The 13,751-nt window shown below is 39.2% G+C and overlaps 1 protein-coding gene across 3 annotated transcripts in view; it reads right to left on the reverse strand.

The window, feature by feature from the left end:
* The window catches only part of HBS1 (translation elongation factor EF-1alpha (GTPase) HBS1), a 75,947-nt gene that overhangs the window by 53,532 nt on the left and 8,664 nt on the right, over positions 1-13,751 (reverse strand). For 2 of the 3 annotated variants that reach the window (XM_076190091.1, XM_076190092.1), the window contains exons 2-6: positions 12,475-12,552; positions 12,253-12,365; positions 12,052-12,123; positions 10,611-10,803; positions 8,553-8,630 (exon numbers count right to left, since the gene is read on the reverse strand). In XM_076190091.1, the coding sequence (XP_076046206.1) occupies positions 8,553-8,630; positions 10,611-10,803; positions 12,052-12,123; positions 12,253-12,365; positions 12,475-12,552 (534 nt within the window). The remainder of the gene's footprint in view (positions 1-8,552; positions 8,631-10,610; positions 10,804-12,051; positions 12,124-12,252; positions 12,366-12,474; positions 12,553-13,751) is intronic. The other variant, XM_076190093.1, reaches the window with a different exon arrangement.

Here is a 13,751-nt window from a genome sequence, read left to right on the forward strand (position 1 = left end):
TCACAAAGAAACTGTATACTAATATAAAGAAGGTAGTGCTGTATGATACCAGTCCCGTGCCAGTAATTTGCTTGTTTACCATCAAAGCACGCAGTAATATCTTTATTCACGTCAAATCACTGTTATCAGCGAAACATTATAAATTACAACAAAATCATAATGTATTCTAGAAAAGCAACATGGCTCTAATTTGCACATTACCATATTCTTTACTTATCTTTTTTTTTGTGTTCAATTATGTAACACTGAAACCAGTTTGCTCAGAATGTTGAAAAGTGAAAAGTTATTCTAACATACATCATTGGCAGAGAAAAAAAGAAAATAGGATATGTATACACAAAAGCTGCCATTTGTAAAACAACAAACTTTTTTTCATGTTTAGTTGCAAAAGAGTATTAGGATGGTTTGGACACATGGAAAGAATGAGTGAAGAAAGATTAGTATAAGAAGTGTGGAAGGCGGAGGTGGAAGGAGTGAATATGAGGGGGCGTCCTAGGATGAGATGGATGGATGGGGTGAAAGGGGCTTTACAAAAGAGAGGAATGTCTCTAGAGGAAGGATGGGAGAGGACAGAAGATAGGGGTGAATGGAGAAGGCTTGTGTATAGATGAGGCTTTGATATATGAGTGGGAGTGGGTGGGGATGGGGGGTGAGGAAGTATGTATGAGAAGAATTTGACGCAGCCCAAAGGGATTTCTCCCTATCTTCTCCTTTCCTGCATGAAGGGATGGAGAGGGGGGGGGGGTCGCCGAATTTATGAAGCGGCCTTGCTGTGGATGTGCTGTGTCTTGCGACACTGCTTCTGACCCAGGGCAGTGGACAGGATGCAGGGATGACCCGTCGTCCAGGAGGTGCCAAGATAGGAGGGAGGGAGGAGGGTGGAGGGGATTGGAATATATGGGAAATGAAATGGGTGGGAATGATTTCTATGCCTTTTTCTTTTTGGCTACCCCCCGTGTAAGGGGGGAAAAACCTTTGGTATATGTATGTAGTTGCGTAATGAAAATATTTTTCATTTCCACTCAGCAATGGTAAAATATTGGTGTCACAGGGGAATGTCTGTTGAGGAAGGCAAGGAGAAGACAGAAGATAGGGGTGTGTGAAGAATGGTTGTGTATGGATAATGCTGTGATGCATGGAAGGGGGTGGGTGGAAGATGGGGGGGAGTATATGTGAATAATATCTTGGTGCAGCCCTAAGGGATTTTTTTTTTTTTTTCCTAATGCATGATGGGACAAAGAGTAGGGGGTCACTGATTAATCGATTAAATGAAGTGGCCTTCCTGTGAATGTGGTACGTCTTGCTGCATTGCTTCTGACCCAAGGCGGTGGGTGAGATGCAAGGATGACCAGTCATCTAAGAGGAGCCAAGAAAAGAGGGAGGGAGGAGTGGTGACTGGGAGTGAAGTATGTGGGGGATGAAATGTGTGGGGGTGGATTTATGCTTTTGACTTTGACTACCTCCCTTGTAAGAGGGAAAAAGTCCTTGGTAGATGCATACATGCATCATTAGCCTAGGTGGGAGTAGGAGCATTCCTTGGCTGAATATCCCTTACAAGGGAGGAAGAGGCCTTTGGTGTGCATATACATATTACACACACACATATATACATATACATATATATGGTCAAACCTCAGCTCTCGAACATCTCTAAACTCAAATCAGTTTTCAAATGAAAAATTCAAGCTGGAAATACCTCTGTTTTCAAACAAAATTTTGGTTCTCGAACAACGCTGACAAAATGTAAACAGTTCTCTGTTGACCACCGAGCTGAATAGTTGTGCAATTTTATTGCATTCAGCATTTATTTTTCCTACACTAGCCCTCAGTCATGGTCCAAAGAAAGCAAAAAGTGATGCTGGTCAAGGAAAAAGAAAAATTGTGAGAAAAACAATCGAAGTGAAGAAAGAAATTACCACAAAACATGAAAATGGTGTTCATGTATCTGATCTTGCTGTGCAGTATGGTATGGCAAAGTCTACAATTTGCACTACTCTCAAGAATAAAGAGATAAAGTCAGCTGATGTTGCAAAAAGAGTGACTGTCAATAGTAAACAATGACCACAATTACTTGAGGATGTGGAAACGTTGCTTGTTGTCACATCGCAGCCAAAAGGATACAGTACATACATTACATAATAACTGTACAGTGTTGCTTTGTCATTAAATTTACTTCTGTTATGTTTGTTGAGGAAGGATGGGAGAGGACAGAAGACAGGGGTGAATGGAGAATGGTTGTATATGGATGATGTTGTGATGCATGAGGTGGAATGGGCGGGGGGATGGGGGATAAGGTAGTATGTGTGAGCAAATTTTGACGCAGCCCAAAGGGATTTCTCCCCGTCTTCTCCTTTATGCATGGGGGGGACGGAGAGGGAAGGGTTGCCAATTTAATGAAACGGCCTTGCTGTGGATGTGCTGTGTCTTGCAACACTGCTTCTGACCCAGGGCAGTGGACAAGGTGCAGGGATGACCCATCATCCAGGAGGTGCTAAGATGAGAGGGAGGGTGGAGGGGTGTGGAGTGTATTCAGGGATGGAATGGGTGGGAGTGATTTTATGCCTTTTCCTTTTTGGCTACCTCCCTGGTAAGGGGGAAAAAGCCTTGGTATATGTATGTATATTATAAAGTGTAATTAGGTAAATAAGCATTCATCTGGCACTTGGGAACGAATTAATTTCTTTTACATTGCAGTCAAACCTCGGTTTTCGAACATAATTCGTTCCAAAAATCTGTTCTAAAACTGAATTGTTTGAAAACCGAATCACATTTTCCCACCACAAATAATATGAGAGAGATTAATTCGTTCCCAAGCACCAGATGAATGTTTTTCTACCTAATTGCACTTAATATATCATATAATAAATAAAAACAGCAAGATCAGATACACAAACGCCATTTTCATGTTTTGCGAAAATTTCTTTTTTCAATTCGATTCTTTTTTCTCACAACTTTTCTTTTTCCTTGACCAGCATCACTTTTTGCTTTCTTAGGAGCCACGACTGAGGGCTAGTGTAGGAAAAATAAATACATACATATACCAAGGCTTTTTCCCCCTTACAAGGGAGGTAGCCAAAAAGAAAAAGGCATAAAATCATTCCTACCCATTCCATCCCTGAATACCCTCCACTCCCCTCCATGGAAAAATAAATCCTGAATGCAATAAAATTGATAAAAGTACAGCACAACTATTCAGCTCGGTGGTCAACAGAGAACTGTTTATGTTTCATCAGTGGCCATGTGTCAGCGTCGTTCGAGAACTGAAATTTTGTTCGAAAATAGAGGTATTTCCAGCTCGAATTTTTCATTCAAAAACCGGTTTGTTCGAGTTCAGAGACGTTCAAGAACCAAGGTTTGACTATATATATACATATATATATATATATATATATATATATATATATATATATATATATATATATATATATATGTGTATGTATATATATATATATTTATATATATATATATATATATATATATATATATACATAAAGATTGACAAATATGGAGGTGATAGGGCAAAATGAAAAATAAAGCTAGAGTACGGAGTTTTTTTCAGAACCTGATGTTTCAGCCTCTTGGGCCTTCCTCAGTGGATTGAAAATTGGAGAAAAATCAAAATCCATCAACAGATTTCATTGTGATCTGAAGACAATGCATGACCTCACCCCAGTCTCATTTACTCACACTCATCAACCGCACAGCTGGTAGTTGGAGAGTGTGGGAGAATGAGACAAGAGTAAGGTCACACAGGGTCGTCAGATCACAATGAAAGATGTTGATGGATTTTGATTCTCCTATTTTCAGTCCACTGAGGAGGGCCCATGAGGTAAAAATGTCTGGTTCTGAATAAAAATCCATACTTTAGCCTTAACTTTTCATTTTGCCACCTCACCTCCATGTGTATATATATATATATATATATATATATATATATATATATATATATATATATATATATATATATATATATATATATATATATATATATATATATATATATATATGACTGAAAATAATATTATAAACAAGAGCTAATAATAAGAAACTCACAAAATGCGTGTTCATAATGTGGATTGGTCAGTGTCAGAGTTGTTTAATGGTCTCATTCCCAAATTGTCCCATTCTATACAAGAAATTACACAATTATTCTGAGATCCAAAGGTATATCATAAATATGAAACACTTTCAGTCCAAAGCATTTTGAATAAGGAATTCCCAACTATTTGTGTTTTACATATCCTGTTATTTTTCTATGATCCTCATATTCCTCTACTACTTTTCCTTTGTCATTCCCATATCCTTTGTTATTCTGGTTCCTCAAACTACTTTGACCTTGTATACTCATATCAATTATTCAAGGCTTACTACTTTGACCTTGTATACTCATATTAATTATTCAAGGCTTAAGTAAAATAACTAACATTACATGGATGCCTGCTATTGAACAAAATCATAACAATCTGGCATCTGTATAATTGCATAGGGAGTGGATGGGATACAGGGATGACCCATCATCCATGAGGAGCTAAGATGAGTGGGAGGAAGGGGTGGTGGAGGGGAGTGGAATGGGTACATACCTTTGATTTGGCTACCTCCCTTATAAAGGGGAAAAAGCTCTTGATATATAGATTATCACATAACTCCTCTGAACTAAACTGATTTTAAAATACTAAGGTCTTTCTGAAAGTGAACTGAATGATTCGTGTAAAAGCAGTAGTTTTAAATCAGAAAGTGACTGAAACATCACAAACTTGACATTTGTTTCATAATCATACACATTTCTATCAATGTTTTATGCAATAACAAGCTACCGATTTCTGTGGTCAACTTCGACAGGTCACTGAGAAAAAAGTCTAGCTATGAGAAAGCACTGAATAAACCCTTTTTATTTCTTTTCCTAAAGAATGTTATAGCCATTCATGGACTAGAAGAAGGCATATGATAGGGCTGACATATGCTTTGTGGAGGATTACAAATAAACTGAATAGAAGTCTGTTGACAACAGTCAAGCTTTTACACATGTGGTTGTGCACAACATCTTTTTCTGTGCCTGATTATTTGTGTAAAGACTTTTTACTGATAGATCACTAGATAATTGGGTATATCTGAAGGCTGAGAATGAAGAAGTTTGAAGTGAATGTGGGACCACAACAGGGCAGTGTAATGTGACAAATAATTGTTCAACATGTATATGGATGGGATGATATGGATGGTAAACACATGAAAGGCGGGCAGAAGTTTGACAATGGCGTGTGAGAATAAAGGGATATGGGGAGTGAACTACTTGTATTTACAGATTACAATGCACTTTCAGCCAATTATTTGGAGTGACACAATTGGTGACTGAGTTTGGATAGGCAAATGAGAAGAAAGCTTTATGTGAATGTGATTCTGCGAGACAGACATCATAAACACCTCCTGTTACCCTCAAAACATTCATCTCCATCTTGAGGTACATCCCTAATGGGATGACACTTCTCCAAACCAGTCCCAAGGTCTCTTATCAACTTAGACTCTCCTATCCCTAATTTTTCACATACAGCTGACAACTAGCAATGGTTCCCCTTGTGGTGACAGAGAAACTGACCCACAAAAGTGCAACACAGACAAGTCACAACATTTCTTCCTAAATTGTGGACCCAAGGACTGATGTTGACAATTGTGTGGGTATGAGTCTCCATATATGATACACAAGTTAATAACCATTTCATGTAAAATAATAAAAAAAAATTACTAATTCCTGCTTCCTTTCTCTATGTAACACTCTCCACACAAAAATTATCAACTAAATACTTAATATCATGAATCCTAGTTCTTCCTAAAATATACATACTAAAGAAAGAAAAAATAAATAAAGGCAACACTATCTTCACCGAGATCTACTTACTAAATTTACAGCAAAAAGTTTGAACTTTAGATAAAAAACTCACAGTTGGTTCTATCACAAAAATAGTCTTTTCATTTGTACCATATATAAAACAATTTCCTTTTATAATAATAAAAAAAAAAAAAAATTAACCTTAGATCTTTTAAGTCTTCATTTGTACCATAAGTAACAAATCTCTTATTATTCTCTTTCCAAACTTTATACCAATTCATGGCAATATGTGAACAACTTTCTCATGTTCATAAACAAACTCATGTCTTATTTTTCTTATTAATACTTTCTCGCACTATGTCATCAGGAGATGGAGTATTAAAGTCAAATACTGGAAGGTCAACTTCAATGGTACTAAATCTGAACTCCTTTACTTTACAAGTAAACTCCGATTTGATCAACAAGTGTCCTAAGTCACTAATAGGCCCTCTGTGCCTCAATTTTTCATCATATATAAAGGGACATTCTTCTACATCTAAGTCAAAATCCAACTCTACCTCTATTTCTGTATCTTGTTTGATTTTCTCATACTCCTGCTGTTTAGTGAAGGCAATACTAAGATCGATATCATCCATTCCACAATCTTTTCCAGTGTCTTCAGTAAAATCCCCGAAAGGAGAAGAAAAGAACATGAAATCAACAGGACTTGGTTCTACTTTCCCACTTGAAACCAAACTACCCATGTGACCTTTCGAATCCTTTCTGTAGCCACCAAACTTGGGCTCTTGTATCTTTGAAAGATGTAACTGAGCAAGAGACTCGAGAGATGATGCACCTATCTCACCCCTTACATCTCCTGTATTAGCTTCAAATCCTGCACCATCACACCGATCTCCTGAATTTTCAGGAGTGATATCAGAATACAAAGATAAGAATTTATTTTTGCTGCCAAATGAGCCCAACCGAGAATCCAAACCCCTACATTCTAATCCTGGTTTGCTCCCAGAAAACTGTGAATTTGTTGTAAGTGCTGGTATTATATATGAACTTGTACTAGAAACAAGAGAACTACTTGAGATATCATCATTCCCTGACAGCTGGTCTCCTTTTACATTAGATGTTTTGAAATTTTCATCATCAAGTTTGGTTACTCCCAAATGAGAAACAGCTAGAGAAGAAAGACTAGTACCCCCAACTTTGGGTGATCCTAAATTGGAACTAGCTAGTGAAGAAAGAGTAGTACTTCCGGGCTTGGGTGATCCTAAATTGGAACTAGCTAGTGAAGAAAGAGTAGTACTTCTGGGCTTGGATGATCCTAAATTGGAACTAGCTAGTGAAGAAAGAGTAGTACTTCCGGGCTTGGGTGATCCTAAATGAGAACTAGCTAGTGAAGAAAGAGTAGTACTTCCAGGCTTGGGGGATCCTAAATCAGAACTAGCTAGTGAAGAAAGAGTAGTACTTCCGGGCTTGGGTGATCCTAAATGAGAACTAGCTAGTGAAGAAAGAGTAGTACTTCCGGGCTTGGGTGATCCTAGATGAGAACTAGCTAGTGAAGAAAGAGTAGTACTTCCGGGCTTGGGTGATCCTAGATGAGAACTAGCTAGTGAAGAAAGAGTAGTATTCCCAGACTTGGAAGTTCCTAAATGGGAGCTTGCTAGGGAAGAAAGACTAATACCCCCAGGCTTAGATGATTCTAAATTGGAGCTAGCTAGTGAAGAAAGACTACTACTGCCCCCAAGTTTGGGAATTCCTAGATTTGAACTAGAAGTAGTAGAGGAACTAGACCCCCAACTTGTTGATGCTCTTAAATGGGAACTTGCTAGATCAGAAAGCTTAGAACTCCCAGATTCAGACAATACTTTGGGGGAACAAGCCAATGGTGTGAAATCATTTCCTTCGAGATGGAACGGTTGTAAGTAGGAACTAGAAATGGCAGAGAGTGTGGAATCTTTAGGTATCGATGCTTCTATCTGTGAACATACACGAGCTGGAGGGATGCCCCCAAACTTGGATGGTTCTACATTTGAACTATACAGAGTACAAAGACCAGATCCCTCTAGTTTCAAAGTTCCTAAATCAGAACAAGCAGAGGTACCATGGGACCTTTCTGGCTGGGATGCAGGCAGTGCAGAACCATCAAAACCTTTGGTTTTACAAGTTCCTAAACTAGAACTAGCAAGAGCAGAGAGACTGGAGCCTGGCAAATTAAATTTCAATTCAGGACGTACATCAGAATTTCTAAGATCAGCAAAACCTGGAGGAGGAGGAACAGAGGTTAAAGGTCTAGAACATCCTAAAGATTTGTTGGAATCATTACTAGACATACGAGAGTACTTGGAGTGGAGATGACTATTATCTACCTCCATAATACCAGACCTGCCTCCAAAGGATGTAGTATCAAACCAGTCCCTTTTGGATGCAAGATCAATCCTTCTCTCGCTCCTGTCCCTCTCTCCTCCAGCCATATCATGGAAATCAACCTCATCAACTGGACATGAAATTTCAAGTTCCATTTCTTGTTCATTCTCTTTACTTAGGTAATCAACTTCTTTATCAAGGGTAGATTCCGATTCCTCATTAGTGTCAGTAGACATACTCTCAGAACTGCATATACTATCATCTTTTACTCTTTTTCTCTCTTCACTTGTTTTCTCTTTTTTTCTCTTTCGCTCCAGTTCCAACATCCAATCTTTAACCATCTTCTGAACATTGGTTTTTACACATTTAGTACCTAAAAAGCTAAGTACAGGACTGAATTCATGGTATGGTAAGACTGCATAATCACTATTCAACTGAAGAATACAAGAATCTTACCTTCCATATGGCAAACAGGAAATCAGCAATGGTGATGTTTGCATGTCGATACAGGCAGTTTTGTGGAAGAAAAAAGCCAAGCAATTAGTAAACATCAAAAAGTGAACTAGCAGTATATCAAGTCTGAAAATAAATTACTGATAACATGTGTATTAATAAGCATGCATACTTCAAACACTGTTTAACTATACCTCCATTCTACCTGTTGGGCCTTGCTATGGAAGTAACATATCTCACTGCATTGCACTTGACTTGAGTAAAGTGGTAGAAACCAGGTATGACTCTTCATTATAAGTAGCAAACATGAGAGGGGCATTAAATGTTTTTATACATTAAACGGGTGTGTGATTTGACCCAGCCATCATCCCTTCATATGGGGGATATGACATCTGGTATATGTATATATATATATATACATATGTGTAAAAGAGCATATGTGTGTGCATGCATATGCACACAAACAACCTCGTGGCACAGTGGTTACAGTTCTCGCCTGCCACTACAGCGGTCTGGGTTTGTATCCCGCCCAGGGCTGAAATAATTTCAGTATCACTGTGCTGAGGGTTGTTACTCAACTCTCATGGGTGGGGAGTTGGGGTGTGTATGCGTGTAAGGTCACAGTATTACCCATAGATCAGTCATACAAACACTAAGCTCTCTTCTGAGAGGGAAATAGCTGTCGATCACGAGTCCAACACGTGATCTAAGACCATGGTGATTCACACACAAGGGGTAGCACTAAGTAAAAGCACACACCCACATTATACACAAAATATTCAACCATACCTCACACCGCAGCACCTCGACAATGAAGGGTCATCATGTTCCTAACCATACTGGATCAAAAGCAATGCAGCTCAACACCTACAAAAGCCTTTCCACCCTTCTGATGGGGGGGAGTAGGGCAGAGTCAAAACATACACCCACCCTATACCCATTCATCCCGCTTCACCTTGTGAACAAAGGTCATCCCTGTCCCCCACCACACCTCTCAGGTCAAAGGTCAAAATCAGTGCAAGACAGTTCTTCCACAGACGGGCCCAACAGCCAGATCTGGCTTCCTTATACATCAATCCCCTGATCTGCTTTATTACACATTAATCCCCCTTCTAGTTCACTCAACTTCCCCTCCTTCTTCCATTTAAAAACACTAAATAATATCTGTTAATGCTGTTACACACCTTCAAATCAATGTATGTCCATACAACATCCTTCACCTTTGCCAAATACTTCTTGCGTATATTACTGCAAAAACTAGTTTTACACAAGCTCTCCCTTACCTGAACCCACACTACTCATCCCCTAATTGCTCCCTGCCCCTGCTCCTCCAAATCCTCTCAATTAACACATCTAAAGCTATTACATTCATACTTATCCCCTTTTTCCCTAAAAAAAAAAAAAAAAAAAAAAAAAAAAAAAAATCCAAGATTTTCTCCCATATAGGGGAGGATAACCAAATGAAAGGCATGCACCCTCTCCCATCTACCACATGTTTCCATCCCATTTTAGCTCTTTTGAAGTATTACAAAATATATACATATATAATACATACACATTTCAATGGCTTTTTCCCCCTTACAAGGGAGGTAGCCAAAGTCAAAGGCATAAATCCACTCCCACCCATTTCATCCCCACATACTCCACTCCCATTCACCACCCCTCCCTCCCTCTTTTCTTGACTTCTGGATGACAGGTCATCCCAGCATCTCGTCCACTGCCCAAGTCAGAAGCAATGTAGCAAGACACAACAATGCCACTTCATTTAATCAGTGACCTCTCTCTCCAACCCCCAAAATCCATGAAGCAGTTTGAGCAATTCAAGGAAAAATTTCACCAACAAAACAGCAATGTAGTATCATTAACAAACACTTCTCCTGGGTGGGTGGGTGTCTATGCCTTTTGACTTTGGCTAACTCCCTGGTATGGGGAAAAAAGCCCTTGTATATAGATAGTTTAGAATAAAATAAATAGTCACCTTTATTACGTTGACGCCTCTCTCGTTGTGGCAATGCTGTACTTGCCGAGGGTGGGCAACTAGCTCCAAGAAGACCATTCACTGCTGCATTGATGTCATAGTTGTACCGCAGGATCATCCTCACCATTTCTGTTTCAGTGAATTGATCTCCAACAATGCTTCGTATTTCATCCAATGCTGATGACAGCTTTTTCTGTAAAGTTCAAACAAAACATATAAATATGACATTTCCCTTCACAAAGGAAAAAACACAACTGTATTTACCTATAAGGCATTAAAAGTTATGTAAAGTGTTTTTCACTAATCAATAGATCTACTTTCCTAGATCTTTCTTGTACGAGACAAGCAGCCCCTAAGGGCACTGACCATACCCACCAAAACAATCCTGGTCACTGAATGAGTAGGTTTTGTGCTGTCAGGAGTGATTGTTGGCCATTGTATTATAATTTCCTCTGCCTTCTGTGTGGTGATTGAATCTAGGGCATATAATATCTGTTGTCAGGCTAATTCTGTGTTGGTACTGTTTTAATGCTGGATAGTGAACTGAATGTAGGCATGCCAATGCAATTCCTGCTTGTCTTATGGGCAATCTTTTGGCTGGGTTGCTTTTTGGTTGATTCCTGAGGGAATCACTCTGTTGTCACAGGTCTTTCTTGAAGGAGACTTAAGGTTCACAGATAACCTGCAATGGCCACTGGATTGGCCCACAAGTCACTCAAAAAAAAAAGAGATATTGTGTTGTTGTCTAAGTAAGACAAGAGGAATGTAGAGTAAGATGAGTTGGTCAGTGACTTCTGTACAGTGACTGCATCTGTAGCAATTTGATTCTGTGGCCAGTCCTATTTTGTGTTGGTACCATTTTGAGGCATGAAATCCCCCTTCACCCATCCCACACATATATGTTGTCCCTCTCATCTTAGCTCCTTGGGGATGATGGGCCACTCCAGTCCCCTGGCCCTTGTTTCTAACCTGAGCAGTGGGTGAGGGCATGGGAATAGCCCTACTTCTATGAGGAGCTAAGATGAGGAAACAACAAATGGAGGTTGGATGGGTGTTGGACGAGAGAAGGGTGGGTGCACGTCTTGGCTGGCTATTCCACTTATAAGGAGGAAAAGCCCTTTTGGTACATGCATGTACAAACTACACCAGCAGCACACTACCCTAATGTCTACAACCTTCCAGCAGCACCATCACTTGGAATAAACTGGACAATGAAATATTGTGTGCAAAAACTATTCATGAGTTTAAGAGCAAACTAGACACTGCAAGATACATAGACACCACGAGGTAGCTCCCCTTCCCGCAAAATAAAACTAGGTGAATACAACTAGGTAAATACACATCACACCCATACAACAACATATTCACACTTGAGATCACAAAACATGCATTTCAAGATTGAACACAAAACTCCATAGTCTTGACAGCTCCTTTGACTAACCTCATCGCCATCCGATAGCTTAGGTCGCTCAAAACTTGACGAATCGTGCCTTGCCCTCTCCAACTCTCCTTTCTGAATGCAAACAAAGCCACAATTAGATATCACAGTATTGATACACTTAATTCTCTTTGCATCATCCCATCATACTACTTACTACATAATAAATTGTATCAAAACAATAATTAGACCTAAAGTCACTACCTCATCTTTATTGTACTCATTTGCTTCCTCCACTTCCTCTATGTCCTCATCAGTATGGAAGTATGCTGCAAATTTATTGGAGTTATCCCTACTCCTGCTGTAGAGATACTCCTCTGAAAAAAAAATATATATATATCATCAGATTTCATAAAAAATAATCATAAATTGCATTCCTATCAACAGTAACTGAATATCACGTCAAAACAGTATGCTTCTCCTTACCCATCCCTGGAGACACTCCATAATCATAGTCATCCACAGAATGTCCATACACAGCATCATCACATGCTTGATCATATTCTGAAATGCCCAGAAGTGATTAATGCTAAAATTTATTACATATTATACTCAAAAAAGAAAATTAAACAAATAATCAACCTTTAATCAATAAAAAGCAAAACTTTAATACATGCTACATTTACCAAATAGCCTTTTCCCAATCATAAAATAGGGAATTTGAACCATTTATGCATACCCCGACATCCATCCCACACCCATGCAAAAACCCATTCTGTGTACCTCCCTTCTTAACTTCTCATGGATGAAGGACCATCCTTGTCACCTGCCACACTGCTGAGGTCAGAGATAATAAAGCATGACAGCACCTCGTCCACAGGGACTGACAGGATGGAATGGTGGGGCTATACAGAGGTTCCTCCATTTTTTACTTTCACTGGAAGGACTGTAATTATTGGGGTTGGTGAGGGGAGTTGAAAAATGTGTCCGCAGGTGAAGACTTTGGTGACCCTAAGATGGTGGGTTTTTTACAGGAAGTTTTTGTACACTGAATGGGGTGTGAGTGAGGGGTTGAGTTGGGGTTATAGAAACACAGGAGGGGTCCTAGTAGGATGAGATTCTAGTAACACAGGATGGTGTTCTAGTAACACAGGATGGTGTTCTAGTAACACATGATGGTGTTCTAGTAACACAGGATGGTGTTCTAGTAACACAGGATGGTGTTCTAGTAACACAGGATGAGGTTCTAGTAACACAGGATGAGGTTCTAGTAACACAGGATGAGGTTTTAGTAACACAGGATGAGGTTCTATTAACAGAGGAGAGGGTTTCAGTAACAAAGAAGAGGGTTTTAGTGACACAGAAGGTTCTAGTAACACAGGAGGGGTTCTAGTAATACAGAATGAGGTTCTATTAACACAGGATGTGGTTCTAGTAACACAGGATGGGGTTCTAGTAACACAGTATGAGGTTCCTGTAACACAAAAGGGGGTACAGACGCTCCCCAACTTACATTTTAGTTACGTTCCAAACGGCCGAACGTAACGTGAAAATGAACGTAAGTTGTTACTGTATGTTCCAGTAATGTATGACCGTTCATACTGTACTATACATCCATAAATTCTATTACCGTATCTTATAAAACACCCCTAAATCATTGATTATAAACATAACATTGTAAAATAATAACATTAATTTCAAATAAATTAAATTCAAGCAACATAAAGTGAGATGGAGAAGGAGGAGGGGAGGAGAAGTAGGAG

The sequence above is a fragment of the Oratosquilla oratoria genome, chromosome 9 (genome assembly GCF_046742065.1).
Source record: "Oratosquilla oratoria isolate Oo_2021 chromosome 9, ASM4674206v1, whole genome shotgun sequence".
NCBI lineage: Eukaryota > Metazoa > Arthropoda > Malacostraca > Stomatopoda > Squillidae > Oratosquilla > Oratosquilla oratoria.